At 39.3% G+C, this 21,441-nt stretch overlaps 3 protein-coding genes across 3 annotated transcripts; all 3 read left to right on the top strand.

The window, feature by feature from the left end:
- The first annotated feature begins 2,962 nt into the window (after positions 1–2,962).
- LOC142606461 (uncharacterized) lies at positions 2,963–7,381 on the top strand. Its single transcript, XM_075777808.1, has 2 exons — positions 2,963–4,827; positions 5,290–7,381. Exons 1-2 carry the CDS (start codon positions 2,963–2,965, stop codon positions 7,379–7,381), a joined length of 3,957 nt encoding a protein of 1,318 aa, XP_075633923.1.
- Positions 7,382–17,134: 9,753 nt separating this feature from the next.
- Positions 17,135–20,242, top strand: LOC142606459 (uncharacterized). Its single transcript, XM_075777807.1, has 3 exons — positions 17,135–18,254; positions 18,346–18,727; positions 18,973–20,242. Exons 1-3 carry the CDS (start codon positions 17,135–17,137, stop codon positions 20,240–20,242), a joined length of 2,772 nt encoding a protein of 923 aa, XP_075633922.1.
- Positions 20,243–20,350: 108 nt separating this feature from the next.
- LOC142606458 (uncharacterized) lies at positions 20,351–21,226 on the top strand. The gene has a single exon (XM_075777806.1). The coding sequence runs from the start codon at positions 20,351–20,353 to the stop codon at positions 21,224–21,226; it is 876 nt and encodes a 291-aa protein (XP_075633921.1).
- The last annotated feature ends 215 nt before the right edge of the window (positions 21,227–21,441 follow it).

The raw sequence follows: 21,441 nt of genomic DNA, 5'->3' as shown, positions 1-21,441 counted from the left end.
ACTACAACTACTTTGAAAGAATTCGGAATACATTTGCCTACAAATGCCAATGCCTTGGATAAGCATCTGCCTACAACTGAGCTTACAGGTACTAATTTCTTAATTTGGAATAATTGTACTGATATAGTAATTAGCTTGGTTGGAGTATTTCTTTGGTTGTCACTTGCCTAAAAGTGTATTGAATCTTCGCTTAGGCTTTTTATTGCATGATTAATTGTCTTCTGGGTAGTGTAAATGGCCTAAATTATTTTGTGATTTAGCAGGGATCTATTAAAATGAAAGCTACCTTGTATAAAACCAGCTCACTTTGTGATCTATTATTCATGGCATGGATATATTGATTTCCCTTGATAATGTTCATTGTTATTGCTTGCTATTTTTATTTAAATGATAAAGGGGTAAAACACATTTAATATATGTATATATATATATATATATATATATATTTTTTTTATTCGAAACACGTTTTAGATTAAATGGTGATGGAGTTATCCCAGCCATAGTAAAATGTAATTTAAATCATTTTCTTGCTGCGTCTTATCCTGTGTGATTCCAACGACGTAGTGTGACTCGGATTTATTAGTGTTGTTTTTCTGGTGTTTGAATCTTCTGCAGTAATTTTTCTGCATAATTGTGTTTATCATGGTCTTTGGTTTAGACATGGTTTGATATTTATGGTTTCAATTTTAAGAATTTGTGAATTTCTTTTATCAAATTTGTGAAACTAAAGTCACTGTGCAAGCGTTTTTAAGATGTGCTAAGATTGTGTGCATACTTCTACAGTTCTACCTAATAGTTGGTTTTTATTTTTGCTATCTATGTCTGATTATAGAATAATTATTTTTATCTATTGTTTTAGAATTCAATGCTAAGTGTATAACATGGGAAATGCTAGATGTTTGTCACATGACTCAAACATGAAGTCAATACTTTAACATGGCTATGATGTATTCAACATAGTGACCTTCAATGAATGGATATGTGATATAACAGTGAACACAAACATGGGTATTGGATTGCAGCAAAATAGTGTTGTCCTTTTCATGTGGGTTAAAGTGAAAGGTAGTTTGAGTTATGATCACAAAATATAGGAAGCCTTTTGATGGTTTCATACTTTTGTAATTAAGTTTTGTGTGATTGTCTTCCTTTAATATTGGTTAGAATTTGGGAATAGATGTGCAGCAGTGGATTTGTTTTTTGTAATTTGAAGAAGAGAGAGAAAGTGATAAAGTGGGAGAGACGTGTGGATTTGTAGAATGAAGAACAAAGAAAAAAAATGGTACTTATAATTGTAGTAGTGTTTCAGTGTTTCATAATGGGTTTTCGTAGAATTTTATTATACACATATATATATATATATTAAATGTGGAAGAGGCAGAAAGTCCTTAGGAAAAACCTCTTTTTAAAAATTTAGCTAAAATTATGAGTTAAAAAAGAAAATACATAAGAGAGAATGAGGGGGGGAAAAAAAAAAACTAAAACGTAGATTAGGCAGAAAGGTTGGTAGGGAAACTGAGAATTGTTTTCCAGGTGTTTGAATTTTCTGCAGTAATTTTTGTGCATAATTGTGTTTATCATGGTCTTTGGTTTAGACATGGTTTGATATTTATGGTTTCAATTTTAAGAATTTGTGAATTTCTTTTATCAAATTCATGAAACTAAAGTCACTGTGCAAGCGTTTTTAAGTTGTGCTAAGATTGTGTGCATACTTCTACAGTTCTACCTAATAGTTGGTTTTTATTTTTGCTATCTATGTCTGATTATATAATAATTATTTTTATCTATTGTTTTAGAATTCAATACTAAGTGTATGACATGGTAAATGCTAGATGTTTGTCACATGACTCAAACATGAAGTCAATACTTTAACATGGCTATGATGTATTCAACATAGTGACCTTCAATGAATGGATATGTGATATGACAGTTGATGGGAATGACGAGAATGGCTCACTGACGAGTAAAATGATACTAACGACTTATACCTCCATGACGAGAGAAAAATCCCACGTCACTGACGAAGGCACCAAAATGGTTCAATGACAGCAGTAATGCCTCGAGCGGTTACGACACCAGCTGGGTAGACCGTTGGAGGCATATTAAAGAACCATTACTCGGCCAGGAGCACCATTAAACCAGGAATTAATGCCGCAACGGCTAGACACCAAAGAAAAGCATATAAAGGAGAAGCACCATCCACACAAGGTACACAATTGCATAAAGAACAAATAAATTCCTTAAGAAAAACTCTATTTTCTTTTTTGGGCTAACTTTGGCATCGGAGGTGTTGTGGCAGGCACCACACCGGTGACCGAGTAAAGAAACCTGTCTTATTCGCAGGAGTGACACAGTGATCGTTTGGACGGACTCCCGCCGACTGGAATTCATCTGGACGAACCTTCCTCAACTGACGATATTCTGCTTCAACAGTTTGGCGCCGTCTGTGGGAACCGACGTTCTCGCATTACGATCCGAAAGCGCAGTTCCTACCAACTTCAACATCCAGATGGAGTCCAACCAAGATCCAGCAGCTTTGGCTCAGCAAATTCAGACTCTTGTGGCCACTGTGGAAGAGCTCACCAGACAGAACGAAGAAATAAAGCAAAGGCTTCAGCAGGAAGAGAACCGATCGAGAGCAGTCCAAGAAGACGAAGGAGATAGCCATGGGAGAACTGATCGACGAAGGACCATCACTCCGGAGGAACAGCATTCTGATCTCCTCCAGGAAATGAGAAAGGAGATGAACGAGCTGAAAAATGCCATCAAGGAGAAGACGGATCGGAGCTTAGATAAAATGGTCCGGGCAACAGATTCACCCTTTACCATGGCAGTTTTGGAACGGCCAGTGCCACCAAAGTTTCGGTTACCTCAACTCGAACCCTTCGACGGACTCAAGGACCCCCAAGACCACCTTAATACCTTCAAGACGACGTTGGGTCTTCAATAGCCCCCTGACGAGATAATGTGTCGTTCATTCCCTACCACACTAAAGGGAGCTGGCAGGGAATGGTTCACGAGGCTACCCACCTCATCTATTGACAACTTCGAACAGTTAAGTAACGCCTTTCTGCGTCATTTTGTCGGGGGACAACGTCCCAAGAGACCCGCGGACCACCTGCTCACTATTAAGCAAGGTGAAAAGGAGACCTTGCGCTCGTACGTGAAGCGTTTCACTCGAAAGACCTTGGAAGTGGACGATGCAGACGACAAAGTACAGCTGACGACATTCAAAGCCGGGCTTAGGTCTCGAGAATTCGTTGTCTCATTGGCAAAGAATCCGCCCCAAACGATGGCAGAAATGCTCCTGAAAGCGCAAAAATATATGAATGCCGAGGACGCACTAGCAGCCATTATGGACGAGGGCAGATCAAAAAAAGAGGGAAGGCACGAAGACGAACGTAGGGGGCAAAAGAGGGAGCGCCCAAACCGTCGGGGAAGTGACATAGACAAACGAAAGGAAGAAAAGACGCCACGAACGGTAAAATTTACCCCTCTGATTATGCCTATTGATAAAATTTTGACACAGATCCAGGATCAACATTACCTTCAGTGGCCAAAGCCCTTACATTCATCCCCTAACGTACGGGACAAGAACAAATACTGCCGATTCCATAAGGATCACGGCCATTATACGGAGGATTGCCGAGACCTGAGAGGACAGATAGAAGAGTTGATACAAAAAGGAAAATTGCAAAAGTATGTCAAGAAGGGAGAACCCAGCAGGTTCAAAGACGAAGGTAAGGGCCAGCGCGAGCCTTCGACAAAGAATGGGGCCAGCACTCCTCAACTACCGCAAAACGTGATTGGAGAAATACACACGATTGCAGGAGGGCCACCATCAGGAGGGTCATGCAAGTCCCTCAAGAAAGCACGCCAGAGACAGGTGAATAGCGTCCATATGCTACCCCCATTCAAGCAGAGACGAACAGATCGTGACGTATCTTTCAACGAAGAAGATGCACGAGGAGTAAGGCAACCACACAATGACCCCCTGGTTATAACACTCACGATCGAGGGATTCAACACGAAGAGGATACTTATAGATAATGGCAGTTCTGCAGACATTATGTACCTGCCAGCCTTCCAGCAGCTGAAACTTGATCCCAAGAGGCTGCGCCCCTTCGACTCTCCCCTCGTTAGCTTCAGCGGGGACAAAGTATACCCCAGGGGTATAGTAACACTAAAAGTCACGATAGGGACGTACCCGCAGCAGCAAACACGTCAGCTGGATTTTCTGGTAGTAGATTGCCCGTCGGCGTACAATGTAATCATTGGTAGACCTACGCTCAACAGATGGAAGGCGGTCACGTCCACATATTGCTTGAAGGTGAAATTCCCAACTGAGGACGGGGTTGGCGAAGCTAAAGGAGATCAAATCCTGGCTAGGGAATGTTACCAGGCTGTTGTGGCCACAAATGAGAACCACACATGGACGATAGAGAAGGAGAAAGAAGACAAAACAGAGGCTTTGGAAGCCGTTGAAGTCGTGGAGGGGGAAATCGTGAAGGTGACGAGGATAGGGACAGCACTAAGCCCCGAAATGAGAATGAAGCTCATTCAATTCCTCAGGGAAAACCAGGACGTCTTCGCGTGGAGTCATGAGGATATGCCCGGCATATCACGACAAGTGATTCAGCACAAATTAAGCGTAGATCCCGAAAAGAAACCCGTCCAACAGAGGCGCCGCGTCTTTGCCCCAGAACGAAGCCAGGCGATCAACGACGAAGTTAACAAGTTGTTGCAGGCAGACTTCATCAGGGAAGTGTATTATCCCGAATGGCTTGCCAACGTCGTGCTGGTAAAGAAAGCGAATGGAAAATGGAGAATGTGCGTAGATTTCACGGACCTAAACAAGGCATGCCCAAAGGATAGTTTCCCCTTGCCAAGGATAGACCAGCTGGTGGATTCCACGGCCGGGCATAAAATCCTGACGTTCACGGACGCCTTTTCAGGATACAACCAAATAAAAATGGCTGAGGAAGATCAAGAAAAAACCGCCTTCATCACGAGCCAGGGGCTCTACTGCTATAAGGTAATGCCTTTTGGACTGAAGAACGCAGGAGCAACGTACCAAAGGTTAGTAAACAAAATGTTCAGCAAGCAAATCGGCAGAAACATGGAGGTATATGTGGACGACATGCTCGTCAAGAGCAAAAAAGAACTGGCACACCTGGACGACCTGGAAGAAACATTCAATACCCTCAGGAGATATCAGATGAAGTTGAACCCTAGCAAGTGTGTTTTTGGGGTAACATCAGGTAAATTCTTGGGATTCATGGTGTCTCAAAGAGGGATAGAGGCCAATCCGGAGAAGGTGCGAGCAATACTAGACATGACGTCACCGAAGTCCGTCAAAGATGTCCAGAAGCTCACAGGGAGGATCGCTGCATTAAATAGGTTCGTCTCCAAAGCAACGGACAAATGCCTGCCCTTTTTCAAGACGTTGAAGCAAGCTTTCGCCTGGACTGATGAATGTGAAGCCGCGTTTCAAGAGCTCAAACGCTACCTAAGTAATCCACCTCTACTAAGTCCGTCAAAAGAAGGGGAAAGCCTCTACTTATATCTGGCAGCATCAGAATCAGCCGTCAGCGCGGCCCTGATCAGGGAAGAAGATAAAAAACAGCTGCCAGTTTATTACATAAGCCAAGCCTTCCAGGGGGCAGAAGCCAAATACCCCAGAATTGAAAAAATTGCATTCGCCTTGATAGTAGCCTCACGGAAGCTGCGACCGTACTTTGAAGCACACCCAATATTGGTAATGACGGACCAACCGATCAGGAAGTCCATGAACAAGCCAGAGGCAGCCGGGAGAATGGTTCAGTGGACAGTGGAACTTAGCCAGTTTGATATTGAGTACCTTCCCAGAACTGCCATCAAAGCCCAAGCGTTAGCGGATTTCATTGCCGAGTTCACACCTAAAGACGACGACAATTGCGAAGATGCTGCAGAACGATGGACGATCCAGACTGACGGATCATCAGCCCGAAGGAGGGGAGGAGTAGGGATCGTTATAACAACTCCCGACGGAGAAAAACTCAAGTATGGAGTTCGACTCAAGTTCCCAGCCACCAATAACGAAGCTGAGTATGAAGGAATACTGACAGGGCTGAGAATAGGGAAGGCAATCGGAGCAAAAAACCTGGTCGTCCAATGTGACTCGAAGCTAGTGGTAGCACAGATCAAGGAGGAGTACGAAGCAAAGGAGGAAAGAATGCAGAAATACCTCAAGATAGCAAAGCATTTGGCCCGGGAGTTCGACAAACTGGAGTTCATGCAGATCCCGAGAGGCCAGAATATGGAAGCAGACGAGATTGCGAAAATAGCATCGTCAGAGGATGAACCTGCATCCACGGAGCTGACCATGGAGATACAAGAACGCCCCAGCATCGAGGAAATCTCGATATTTGCAGTCCAGGGAATAAACAGCTGGATGGCGCCAATCATATCCTTCCTCCAAGACGGGCACCTCCCCCAGGACCCCAAAGACGCCAGGAAGGTCAAGCAAAGAGCAACCAGGTTCACCATTCTAAATGACCGATTATACAAAAGAGGTTATTCCCTACCATACTTGAAGTGTGTCGACGTGGACGAAGCCAGGTACATCTTAGAAGAGATACACGAAGGCGTGTGTGGGAACCACGCTGGCCCCAGATCCCTGGCGAGCAAAGTCATCCGAACAGGTTACTTCTGGCCAACCATCCAAACAGACGCAGCGCAACTCGTCAAAAATTGCGACAAGTGTCAGAGATTTGGAAACATCCAGCGACTCCCAGCAGAGAAGTTGACGACCATATCATCCCCGTGGCCATTCGCACAATGGGGAATCGACATCGTCGGACCGTTACCCCCGGGGAAAGGACAGGTAAGATTCCTCCTCGTCGCAATTGATTACTTTACAAAATGGGTGGAGGCCGAGGCAACGGCATCCATCACCGAAGCACGAGTCCGAAGCTTCGTGTGGAAAAATATCATCTGCAGGTTCGGGATACCACGGACAATCGTCACGGACAACGGACGACAGTTTGATAACCAAGGCTTCAGAGACTTCTGCTCCGGCCTCGGCATCAAAAATCAGTTCTCATCCCCTGGGCATCCACAGGCGAACGGGCAGACGGAAGTAACAAATCGGACATTGCTCCAGATGATGAAAACCAAGCTGGACGAGGCTAAAGGTGCCTGGCCGGAAGAACTATCCAACGTGCTGTGGGCCTACAGAACCACTGCAAGAACTCCAACGGGCGAAACCCCATTCAGGCTTACATACGGCACCGAAGCAGTAATCCCGGTCGAGGTGGGAGTAACCAGCATCAGACGAGAAGCATTCCACGATGAAAGCAATGACCAACAGTTACGAGTAAAGCATTGCCTACAGTCGTGCTAACAGACCAGTCCACATTACTAACGAGGCACAAAGAATGTCTCCAAAAAGAATCTAAGTAATAAAATTCCGCACCGACGGATGTATATTACTGACGAGGCACAAAGAATGTCTCCAAAAAAATCTAAGTAATAAAATTCCGCACCGACGGATGTATATTACTGACGAGGCACAAAGAATGTCTCCAAAAAAATCTAAGTAATAAAATTCCGCACCGACGGATGTATATTACTGACGAGGCACAAAGAATGTCTCCAAAAAAATCTAAGTAATAAAATTCCGTACCGACGGATGTATATTACTGACGAGGCACAAAGAATGTCTCCAAAAAAATCTAAGTAATGGGATCTTGCACCGACGGATATATATTACTGACGAGACACAAAAAATGTCTCCTAAAAATCTAAGTAATGACAGGTGTGCATTACTGACGAGATAGAGAGATGTATATTCCAAGTAAAACAAAACAAGTAGCTACAAAACCAAGAGCAGTGAGCAATTACTTTAAAGCAAAAATAATAGTCTCAAAATATAAGTAAAATTGTTCCCAAGTTAAAGCCCAAAATACAAAGGGCACACCGAAAAAAAAAAAAAAAACGACACAAGCAGAAATTATAAAAAAGTTTTCACTCGTCCTCTCTTTCATCAGCAGGAGGGACTTCAGCTGGGGTACTAGCATCAGGAGCAGATTGCTGCGCAGCCTCGTCAGCAGACATCTCTCTATCTACCTCCTCCATATCTAGCGTCGCCAAGTCTACTCCAGAGGGGTGTTTGACCAGGTATCTTCGCAGCAACTCGAATCCCTTGAAGTACCAGCTAAAGAGGACAGAGTTGTACTCTTCGATTTGCTGGAAGCCCTCTATTGCCCTTGCAGCAACCCCTTTCAGCCTCTCCCGAGCAGAAGCTAGTTGTTCGTCCTTCTCTAGAACCAACTGCCGCTCGGTTCTAAGGTCGTCCTGAATCTTCCTGGCCTCTTCCTTGGCAGCATTAGCCTCACCCATGGCGACTATAAGCTCCTTCTTGAGCTTTGAGTTGTCCATCTCCAAGACCGATATCTGCGATAAAGCTGACTCGACCTTGGCCTCTTGAGCTAAATACTCAGAGGAAAGATGAATACTTTCCCCCAACACCTGTAGAACACATAGGGGGGTCAAAAAAAAAAAAAAGGAGGAGAAGGAAGAAGTGAACGGGCATGTGAAGCAAAAATAACACAAGGGCATTACCTGGACCAGCTTGTGCAACTGACGACCCACAAGATCCTTCGCTGATGAGCCTGAGAAGATCCTCAAGTCGTCCGCCGTGACCACCTCACGAGCTCTGTCCACAGCAAGTCTCTCGTCGTCCCAGATTGATGACGAACGAGAGTCAACCTTCTCCTTCCCCTTGTCTGAAGTTCGCTGCTTCTTAGAAGCAGGAGTGGGGATTTCCTCGATAGAGGCGGCAGGAGAGGCTGACCTCGTCGTGTCAGTCCCGGAGACGAGATGCGTAATAGAAGCTGCAGGAGTAACCGGAGGGCCCGTCCCGGTAATGCGGACCACCTTTCTCCCAAGGTGGGATAAAGGTTCGTCCTTTTTTGCTCTCATCTTGTCATACATGCCTTTGTTAAATTTGGTCGTCATCTCTGCGAAAAAGGAACGTATAAAAAAAAAAAAAAAACATGTGAAAGGAACATTCATGAGAAGGAAATACACGAGGCGCAAATTACTTTTTTTGCCTTCAATCCGAAGGTTACGCAAGACGAAAGCAGAAGGTTCGGGGCCGAGACAATAGAATGCGAGAGTGCGCGGGTCTACAAGGTCGTCCCAATCCACAATTGTCTGCGCGTACTCAATCGCCTTCTCCACTCGTTCCTTATATCTGCTCTTGAGCTTAGGGCGCCTTTTTACTGCGCAAAACAATGAACAGAGGAGTTAAAAAAAAAAAAAAAAATTTGGAGAAAATCAAGTTCAACGAAACTCGGGTGACGGGAATAAGTAATGACGCACCTAAGTTTGGGGTCCTCCACTGACGAGATAGCCTCGGGAGTTCACCCCAAACCCCTCCAGAGGGGGTTTCAAAATCGTCCCCCGACACAAAGAAGAACCGGGATTTCCAGTACCTGAAAGACGAGGGTAAATTTCGGACGATCCGGGTCCTCTTTTCCCATGGGACTAACTCATAATACCCGAACTCTTTAGATTCCTTTAGACGGTACAAATAGGTGAGCTCGTCCACCCTAAGCTCTCCCCCGTCTGTAGCGGCCAGCCATATTCCCATACAGCTGACCAGTATCCTCCAGGAGTTAGGCATAAGTTTCCCCGGAGCAATGCCGTAACGATCTAACAACTCCATGAAAAAGGGATGAACCGGGAGCCTCAACCCGCAGATAAAAGAAGACTCATAAAAACAGACCTCCCCAGGGAAAGAATGACAAGCCCGATCCTCCTTGGCTGGCAAACGAACCCTAACCCGCTCCGGGAACTGAAATCTTTCCCTAAATCTACCTAAAACCTCAGAATCCAGACCACATACCTCTCTAAGGGCGTGGAAAGCCCTGACCTCCCGGAAGGAAGAAACGGCGGTATCTCCCCCCACTGGATCGTCACTGGATGACAGCCCAGTCTCAAGCTCACTCGTCCTCACCTCAGACATCCTTTCCCACTCCCTTAACAAATTCCCCAACCAATTGACGGATAGGCGAAGTAATGGCAACAAATCGGCCACCACCACTCCCAAACCGTTACCCTCTGAGATAAAACCCTTAAAATTTGGGGAAACTCCTACAAACCCTCCTAAGCGCGCAAATAGGAAAGAAATCGAAGGACAAATAACCCAAACCTCAGAACTATCTATCATAGAAAGACCAAAGAAGCTAAAAAAAAAAAAAGGAAAGAAGGAAAAAGGGGGGCATCAGAATCTCATTATTAAGAAAAGGGGAAGAAGAAAAAGAAAAACGAAAGGAAAAGGAAAGAACATACCTCAAGCTAGAAAACCCTGCCTTGCACCAGCTTTGGAGAGATGGAGAATGCGCACTAATTCACAGAGGGAATTGAAGGAATAGGAAGGAGCACGAACAGGAAGTTTTAGAAGATGAGAAACAAAAAGAAGAAGAAAAGTGGGAGTTTTTAAACAAAAAAAAAAAAAAAAACTGCAACTTAGCGGGAAACCCAAGGGTCGCACAAAACTGCACCCACCAGTAAGCGCCACGTGGCAACAATCAGAGAGGCGCAGCCACTACGCCTTTATTACAGCACGAAACCCCATCTGCAACTCAAACGATTCGCATTCTGAGGACAACGTATTCGAGCGATTCGCATTCTGTGGACGACATACTCGATCCTGTGGACGACATGACGCGTCACGACGACCACATGATCCGGGGGCATCTGATGGGAATGACGAGAATGGCTCACTGACGAGTAAAATGATACTGACGACTTATACCTCCATGACGAGAGAAAAATCCCACGTCACTAACGAAGGCACCAAAATGGTTCAATGACAGCAGTAATGCCTCGAGCGGTTACGACACCAGCTGGGTAGACCGTTGGAGGCATATTAAAGAACCATTACTCGGCCAGGAGCACCATTAAACCAGGAATTAATGCCGCAACGGCTAGACACCAAAGAAAAGCATATAAAGGAGAAGCACCATCCACACAAGGTACACAATTGCATAAAGAACAAATAAATTCCTTAAGAAAAACTCTATTTTCTTTTTTGGGCTAACTTTGGCATCGGAGGTGTTGTGGCAGGCACCACACCGGTGACCGAGTAAAGAAACCTGTCTTATTCGCAGGAGTGACACAGTGATCGTTTGGACGGACTCCCGCCGACTGGAATTCATCTGGACGAACCTTCCTCAACTGACGATATTCTGCTTCAACAACAGTGAATACAAACATGGGCATTGGATTGCAGCAAAATAGCGTTGTCCTTCTCATGTGGGTTAAAGTGAAAGGTAGTTTGAGTTATGATCACAAAATATAGGAAGCCTTTTGATGGTTTCATACTTTTGTAATTAAGTTTTGTGTGATTGTCTTCCTTTAATATTGGTTAGAATTTGCGAATAGATGTGCAGCAGTGGATTTGTTTTTTGTAATTTGAAGAAGAGGGAGAAAGTGATAAAGTGGGAGAGACGTGTGGATTTGTAGAATGAAGAACAAAGAAAAAAAATGGTACTTATAATTGTAGTAGTGTTTAGTGTTTCATAATGGGTTTTGGTAGAATTTTATAATATATATATATATATATATATATATATATATATATATAATGTGGAAGAGGCAGAAAGTCCTTAGGAAAAACCTCTTTTTAAAAATTTAGCTAAAATTATGAGTTAAAAAAGAAAATACATAAGAGAGAATGAGGGGGAAAAAAGAAGAAGAAGCTGAAACGTGGATTAGGCAGAAAGGTTGTTAGGGAAACTGTTTTGTTTTTTTTTTTTAGTTAAGTGTTCATATGACAGAATTTTAAAAGGAGAACTTAAGAAATAGCATCTAAGATACTTTTCATAAGTTTTGTCCTATATATATAATGATGCATTAGTCATTTATGTAAAAATTTATTTTTAGGATCATGTACCTTCAGTATGGTTTGACATAATAAGCTATGTATGATATAGTAGTTGACGAGTAACATATGAATGGTCGTCCATTACCTCCAAAATGACGTTTTGGTTTTTGCCTTTTTGTTTTTCACATTATATATTTTATCAATACTCTGCTATAATGATTAATGTAGGATTTTCTAAACCTTTACTCCCCAACCTCTCAAATTTTGTTTCCATACTCACAATTTTTTAAAACACCAAGCCAATGGAAGAAACCTATTGCTCTTGTGATCTTTTATTGTAGCCAGTGGCTATCCATCGCACATTTCTTCACTTCTTCATCTTTTGTTACTTTCAAAAATTCATTTCTTCACTTACAATTGGTAGGGTTAAGATCGTGAGATTCTTTGTTTTGCTATTTTCTTTTATAGGTTGTGTTATTGTGTATATCGATTTCCAAAAGATGCTTGATGTCTAAAACTGAGAAGTCAATAATTGTTCTTTATATATAGGCTAACATATCTTCCTTTATCAGTGGTTACTTTTATATTCATCAGGGTATACAATAAGTTTTGACTATTCAGCAATTAGCTCCTCTCATCTCATTTAGTTTCTACTTTGCTGGGCTTAAGAAACTTTAAGGTTAAAATGAGTCACAAGATTCATAGCCATAAGAGTTCTTAAAATTTCTAAAAGTGGCTTTCCCTGATAGAATACCTTTATGGACCTAAAATACATAGTCAGTAATCTCCAGACCAAGAAGAGCCAATTCCCAGAGTTGCAGGACTCTATAATCACTATGAATGGCAATGGAGTAAGAACTAATACTACTTAATCATATATAACTATACACCATAACTACCAAAAAAACCCAAGCTAAGTGTCAAACTTCTATTATGTATGGCTACTGTAGGTGAGGTTAAGTAGTGCATTAACAGTTGGTCATTATTTTGCAAGAAGTAGAACCCAACATAAATAATTTGCTCAGGACATATAAAATTTGAGGAACAAATACTTCGGTGTCAAGAAGAAAGTAAAGGCTCAAGTTATTTATTTATTTATTTAATTTTTTGTGTGCAGGTAGAGTTGTCCAACGCTCTAGGTAACTGACTAATTGGCAGTGATCTTGGGTCCTTGACTTTAGTCATGTAAGATAAGTGTAGGTACATATCTAGAAGTCTAAGGTGGTCATTATTTTGCAAGAAGTAGAACCCAACATAAATAATTTGCTCAGGACATATAAAATTGGAGGAACAAACACTTCGGTGTCAAGAAGAAAGTAAAGGCTCAAGTTATTTATCTATTTATTTTATTTTTTGAGTGCAGGTAGAGTTGTCCAAGGCTCTAGGTAATTGACTAATTGGCAGTGATCTTGGGTCCTTGACATTAGTCATGTAAGAAAAGTGTAGGTACATAACTAGAAGTCTAAGGTATTGTATTTAATACAACATATGTAGAAGTGTATGTGTTCATGACTTTTGTTGGATGTAACGTTGACAAAGCCACAAGATTTTCTATGGTAGTTAATCAAGGTGAATTTATATCTGGTGGTTCAACCAAATCCCACATTTCAAATGAATGACTTATGATACTTCTGAGCTTCTCAAAGTGGCTTTCCCTAATAGAATACCTTTATGGACCTAAAATACATAGTCAGTAAGTAGAACCCAACATAAATAATGTTATAGTTGGTCTTAAGTACGTAAAAAAATTTATCTCTTAGCAAAATTTCTAGAGCACTTCACCATAAGAAAAAAAAAATTTCTTTTGTTTTATGCCTTTTATCTATTTTTTACTGCCTATTCTCTTCCCCACTCAAAATTTCCATGTGTTTTATGGTTGCCTTAGGAATTTTCATAATTTTTTGTTCAAGGTATGTTATAGCCAAATGCATATTATCAATTTTGTTATTAATACTAACGCTCTTTAAATATTTTATAAACTGAAATGGTTAATCTTAGTTCTTAGCCTTTCAATCTTTGAACTTTTTTATTTATTATTTATTTTACCTTGGTTGGATCATGGTCCCCAAAGACTCAAAAAAATTTCCAAAGATTGCATTGTTTGCACCTATCTCACTTCAATCAGTTGTGCATCAAGTGTTGCTCAAGATGAAGGGTTGCCATGCCTATCTACAGAAGGTTATAAATATATTTTTTTTTATCCTCTTGGCATGCCTATCTCACTTCAATTAGTTTTTTATCCTCTTAAGTTTTGTCAAGCAGCCTAAAAAATTAGTGTAACTACTGATTCTGTAATTTTTATATTATTATTATAGTTCTAGACTACGAACCAGTTCCAATTAGAAGTTGGAACTTAGCATATGGCATTCTTTGAGCATTTTTGAAAAAAATTACTATCAAATTTTGTCACTACCGCTGCTTTTTTGAACTGTGTGAAATTCTTTATGAATCTATTAGTTCTCTAACTTGGATCATGATTGCAATAAAGTTGATCTATGAATGAAAATTCATAGTATCCTTTTTTAAATTTTCTTTCAGGCCTTAACTACAGTGTTTGATTACTACATAGGCAATGCTTTTATATCTGATGACATATTTGCAACACCTGGATTGAAAATTCATGGTGACAAAAATGTCCCTTATGTGTGGGACATTTTTAGGGTATTAGTTCTTGGTATGTATTCTGTAAATTCTAGAGATATACACAATGAGAGTTCCAAGTAGAAGACTTGGTCTTGGTGCCAAAGGATAATTTCTTAGAGCATTTGACCATAGATAATGTGCATTCTCCCTCTCTCAAATTTTGCCTTTTCTTATATGCATGCAAACTGTTTCATAAAATAGCTTCATTTTTTCCCCTTTTAACTTCAACAGACTTTAACATAACTATATGAAGGGTTTGTTGCAGACCGTTGTCCTCTTAGTTGGTATTTTCTGTAAAGTTGAGGTGGATCTGTGAAAAGGGTTTTGGGTAAAAGGGAGGGTTTGTTGGAGTCCTGTCAGTTTAAATTATTTTGGTTGTTTTAGTTGCACACCTCTAATTAATGGCATTTATCTATAAGAAACTGTAAACTTATATTGATCTATCAAAAATAAAATTAGAGCAACCTCATACACTGCGAGATCCAGATAATGTTTTATGTTGTCTTTTGGCATTGAAGCTATTGAATCTTTCATTATTAGCAGTGAAAATAAGTTAATTAATTAACTGTTAAACATCTTGACAGCTCTGTTGTAGTTGACCAAAGTGAAAAGTTGAATTTACAGCTCTTTTGTCCAGCTCTTAGTTTTATGTAATTAAGATTTTCAAGTAAAGAATTATGTTTTGGCTAAAATTCAGAACACTCTTTTTATATGGCTGGGACATGTGCAAAATTTATACTGATTCAGAAATATTATGTTTGATATATATATCGAAGGTGATTACATAATGAGTAGGGCTAATCGTCATGACTTTCACATTGAATTACATTCAAAATCATACTTTGCTTTACTTTGTCTCATTCATATCTTTACTTACTTTGAATAGTTTCAGGTCTTAAAGTTTATATTTATAATCAATGATAATTAGATAATTAAATAAGAATATTTATTAATAGTTGTGCTGTGACTGCTGAAATTTGCATTTGAATACACTACTTAACCTCACCTACAACAGCCATACATAATAGAAGCATCACACTTGGTTTATTATTATTATTATTGGGGTAGTTATGGTGTGCAGTTATATATGACTGTGTACTATTAACTTGGGGAATTGGTTGTTCTTGCTCTGCATATTACTAACTATGAATATTAGGCCCATAAAGGTTATAGGTTTCACCGCAAAGGCCTGCTAACTTTTATAGAACTAGCTCATGTTGTCCTCTATTATTCATGCCATGATTTCCCTTGACAATATATTGTTATTGCTTGCTATTTTTATTAAAATGATAAACAACTGAAACACATTTATATATGTATATTTTTTTTAGCCTCGAAACTCATTTTATATTAAACTTTGATGGAGTTATCCCAATCGTAGAAAAGTGTAATTCTTAAACAACTTCTATAGCCACCAATTTTTTTGGTCTATTGGTCATACCTTGCATTCTCCTTAACACTGTTAACTATAAGTGATGAAGAATTTGAAATTTTGGATATTCAAAAAATTCAAAATCAAACCTTGCTTTACTCTATGAATATTAGATCCATAAAGGTATTGTAACATGGAAAACCACCTTCAGAAGCTTTGAAGTATAACCTGCTCATTTGATTTGTGGAATTTGTCTGAGCCACCAATTATAGACTGAGTCTACTTAACTTCTATTTGCAGTTAGACAGAAGTTTTTATATCTGTCAATCCTCATGTTTCCTTAATTCTCTTGAAGTGTTAGGATTAGTATTGCATATTAATAAGTTGAATATATCATCTTTTATATTTCAGGTTTGGGAATGCGATATAGAAAACCAATTGACATAGACCTGAGTAAAAGGTCAAACAGCACACAAAGTAAGTGCAAAAACTACTATATTGGAATTTTATATTCATTGTTATTTTCCAATTTTCTCATTTTCATGCATGCAAAATCACATTAAAGAACTGTTATTTGTAATTTTAAATATTAAAAACAACAATTAAATACTTTTAAATAATTAAAATACTATTTCAAGATAGCATCAATGACAATATACCAACAATAGGTTCAAAATTGTGTCTCCATGTATATTAAATACTTTATTAATTGTATATACATTTTCTAAAAGTTACTTTGATAAAAGTCCTTCATATATTTTCAACTTACCTTATTTCTATTTCTCTTCAAAATTTGCTTTAAAATCCATTTTTTACAACATTACTTGGGACTATTTTTCCCTTAAGTTGGTTTCAGCACCTATGTTTCAAATAAAACTATTGCTAAACTAGGTTGTCAATGAATTGAAAATAGTATTAATTTTTTACATATGCTTTTGTATTTTCTATATTTCAATCACATAATTTCATCTAATTATGCTTCATTTTTCCCTATCATCTAGGAAAATTTACAGAGCTGTGGAACTTTGGCCCACCAAGCTGTGTGTGAATATTGTAATGCAATATTATGGTACGAAGAGAGGAATCGTAAATCCAAAAACACAAAAAATCCTAAATTCTCAATATGTTGTCGAGAGGGTAGGGTGAAGCTACCTTTGTTGAAATCACTACCTCTTGAGCTTCAAGAACTCCTACAACATTCAGAACATTACAAGGCTAATATAAGGAGGTTCAACTCCATGTTTGCAATGACTTCTATGGGAGGAAATGTTGTTGTCCATGCTAATGAAGGACGAAGCCCTTACATCTTTCGATTGAATGGGCAAAACCACCACAGAATTGGGTCCTTACTTCCAGTTGTTGGAAAAGACCCATCTTTTGCACAACTGTATATATACGACACAAAAAAAGAGATTCATTATAGACTAAGTGCTTTGCCTGAACAAGAATCAGAATATGACCTTGACATTGCTATAGTTCAAATATTATTGAAGATGCTTGATGAGAACAATGTCTTGGTTAAGACATTCCGTATGGCAAGGGATAGGTTCAAGGACTCTGATATGCACAATGTACGCTTGCGATTAATTGGATTGCGATCAAGTGATGGTAGGGAACAAAACATGCCTACTTGCTCTGAAGTTGCTGCTATAATTGTAGGTGATTTGACCGATGAAAATATCCATCGTGATATTATCGTTGAGAAAAGAAGTGGATTGTTACAACGGATAAATGAACTGCACCCAAAATTCATGGCCTTGCAATATCCATTGTTATTTCCGTATTGTGAGGATGGATTTCAAAATGAAATACTTAAAAAAGGTCTTGGTGGTGTTGCGCCTTTGACAGAAGAATATGTCACTATGCAAGAATATTATGCATATCAATTACAACAACGTGAGAATGAAGGTGAAACATTGATTCTTGGTCGTAGGTTGCGACAACAATTTTTAGTAGATGCTTACACATGTGTTGAGGAGTACCGACTAATTTGGGTCAGGAATCATCAACTTCAACTGAGATCAGAGGTGTACTTTGGAATAAAGGATGCTGTATTTAAAGGAGACACTACTCCTTCATCTATTGGGAAAAGAGTTATTCTTCCTTCAAGCTTTACTGGAAGCCCTAGATATATGATTCAAAATTACCAAGATGCTATGTCAATTTGTAGATGGGCTGGGTACCCGGATTTGTTTATAACTTTCACATGCAACCCTAAATGGCCAGAAATTGAAAGTTTCCTTTCCTTAATTCTAGCTCAATGGCCTGAAGATAGACCATATATCATTGCAAGAGTTTTTAAGATCAAATTGGATCAACTACTACATGATCTAAAACATGGCAAGCATTTTGGAAAAGTAATTGCAGGTCTAAAATACAACTCATTACTGTTTGATTGTTGTTCTTAATGGTTTAATCTATTTAATTATTGTAACATTTTTTTTTGGTGTGAATACAGTTATCTACACAGTTGAATGGCAAAAAAGAGGCCTACCCCATGCTCACATTCTTTTGTACCTATACCCAGATGACAAACACCCCACGCCTACGAATATAGACAAGATAATTTCTGCTGAAATACCAGATAAGATTACAAATCCAAGGGATTATGAAGTCATTTCACAATACATGATTCATGGACCTTGTGGTTTTGCCAGCCCAAAATCTCCATGCATGGTTGACAATAAATGTAGGAAGCATTTTCCAAAAAAGTTTTATAGTGACACTGTGATAGATGAAGATGGTTATGCAATTTATAGGAGAAGAGATAATGGGATGACAGTTGAGAAGAATGGTGTTGTGCTTGATAACAGATTTGTGGTGCCATACAACATTGACCTGTTAGTTAAATACCAGGCTCACATTAATGTTGAGTGGTGCAACTGTTCCAAGTCCATCAAATACTTATTCAAGTATGTTAACAAGGGTTTTGATCGAGCAACATTTGTTTTGTATGAAAACTTACACACAGTTGCTACAAGTGAAGCACAACATATAACAAAGAAATCAAAACATATCTAGATTGTAGATATATCTCAGCTTCTCAAGCGTGCTGGAGAGTTTTTGAGTTTGATATCCAATATAGAGAGCCTGTTGTACAGAGATTAAGCTTCCATATTGAGAATGAGCAGAATGTTACATTCAAAGATTCAGAATACTTGGATAATGTTTTAGAAAGACCAGATATAACAAAAACAATGTTCACTGAATGGATGAAGGCAAACGAAATGTATGATACAACAAGAAATTTGACATATTGTGATTTCCCTACGAAATGGGTTTGGCATAGAAAACAAAGAGAATGGCGCCCAAGGAAATCTGGCCGATGTATAGGGAGGATATTTCATGCTCATCCTGCAAGTGGTGACCGCTTCTATCTTCGAATGCTCCTTAATGTGGTCAAAGGTGCAAGGTCTTTTGAGGAAATTAGGACTATTAATCATGTTGTGTATCCAACATACAGAGCAGCATGCTATGCTCATGGCCTTTTAGATGATGACAACGAATGGGATGATGCTATCAAAGAAGCCTCTAATTGGGCTTCAGGAAGGCAGCTACGAGAATTGTTCGCAACGCTATTGTTATTTTGTGAAGTGACAGACCCACATGCACTATGGATGGCTAATTGGGAGTTGTTGTCTGATGATATACTATATAGGCAAAAACGTCTCCTAATGTATGACAACTTACATTTGACAGAAGAACAAATACAGGACCATGCTTTTTTTGAGATTGAACAAATATTAGTAAAAAGTGGAAGATCTCTGAAAGAATTTGATGGCATAAAATATCCAAATGTGTCGACAATTAGAGAAAACAACAACCGATTGTTACAAGAAGAGTTGGATTTTGATAGGCTTGAATTGGCTGCAGAACATAAAAAACTTTTGAATGAGTTAAATGTTGAGCAAAGAAAAATATATGATGCTGTAATTCAAGATGTGGCATGCAATAGCGGTGGTTTATACTTTGTTTATGGTCATGGAGGAACTGGTAAAACATATCTTTGGAAAACATTAATTGCTTGCCTCCATTCACAAGGGAAAATTGTGCTTGCTGTAGCTTCTTCTGGCATAGCAGCTTTGCTACTCCCTGGTGGTAGGATTGCTCACTCCAGATTTCAAATCCCTATAATTGTGACAGAGGAATCGAGTTGTGGTATAAAACAAGGAACACATGCTGCTAAGTTAATGACAAAAACGAGTCTTATTATATGGGATGAAGCACCTATGGCACATCGTAATTGTTTTGAGGCTGTAGACCGTTCATTGAGAGATCTACTTCGATTTACCAACATAAACAGTGCCAATAAAACTTTTGGAGGAAAGACAATTGTATTAGGTGGTGATTTTTGACAAATACTGCCAGTTATTGCTAAAGGCCATAGAAAAGATATTGTTGATGCATCAGTGAATAGATCTTATTTATGGAACTTTTGCAAGGTATTTGTACTAACACAGAATATGCGTCTCCAACAACCTAATGTTGATTCCAACAACTTTGCAGAATGGATACTCAAATTAGGTAACGGAGAGCTTGGTGAAGTTGACAACCAATCAAATATAGTCGTACCTCCTGACCTATTAATTGATGTTGGAGATGATCCAATACAAAGCATTGTGGCTGCAACATATCCAAATCTTCACAACAACTATACAGATGGAAAATACTTGGAAGAGCGATCTATTCTAGCTCCAACAAATGATGTAGTCAATGAAATAAATGACTACATCATACACTTGCTTGCTTCAAATGAGGAGACATATCTCAGTGTAGATTCAATTTGCAAGGCTTCGAGATACATTCAAAATGAAGATGTACTTTACCCAGTTGAATTCTTAAACTCCTTGAAATTCCCTAGCATACCAAATCACAGACTACGTCTTAAAGTTGGTCTTCCAGTAATGTTGCTCCGAAATATTGATCAATCAGCTGGCCTATGCAATGGGACTCGATTAGTAGTTATTCAATTATCCAAATGGGTGATCGAAGCTAAAGTTATAACTGGATCACATGTGGGAAACAAAGTCTTCATCCCAAGAATAGTACTCTCTCCATTAGACACAAAATGGCCGTTTGTTTTAAAGAGAAGACAATTCCCAATTTCTGTTTGCTTTGCCATGACTATAAATAAGAGCCAAGGGCAATCACTAAAACATGTTGGACTTTTCCTGCCTAAACCAGTTTTCAGTCATGGGCAATTATACGTTGCTGTTTCTAGAGTTACTACTAGGAATGGTCTTAAACTCTTGATAATTTGTGACGATGGCAAAACCTCTTCAACGACTAAAAATATAGTCTATAAAGAGGTCTTTAGAAATATACATATAAATATGTGAACCTTCATTGAGGAAAGTTCATCATTCATTGCTAAGTTTCTAACTGCATTTAGTTATTACTTTATACTTTTTGTAAAACAAAAATATCATGTTCCAAGCTTCTTTAACAAACAAACATTTAAATTTGATAATGCAAAACGTAGTCAATTCTGCATTTTACCAAAATATATTATTTCATTGATGATTATTATAATTTTACTTACTTTTATATATAT

This window comes from Castanea sativa, chromosome 8, assembly GCF_040712315.1.
Source record: "Castanea sativa cultivar Marrone di Chiusa Pesio chromosome 8, ASM4071231v1".
NCBI lineage: Eukaryota > Viridiplantae > Streptophyta > Magnoliopsida > Fagales > Fagaceae > Castanea > Castanea sativa.
This window is presented reverse-complemented; position numbering and strand designations above follow the sequence as displayed.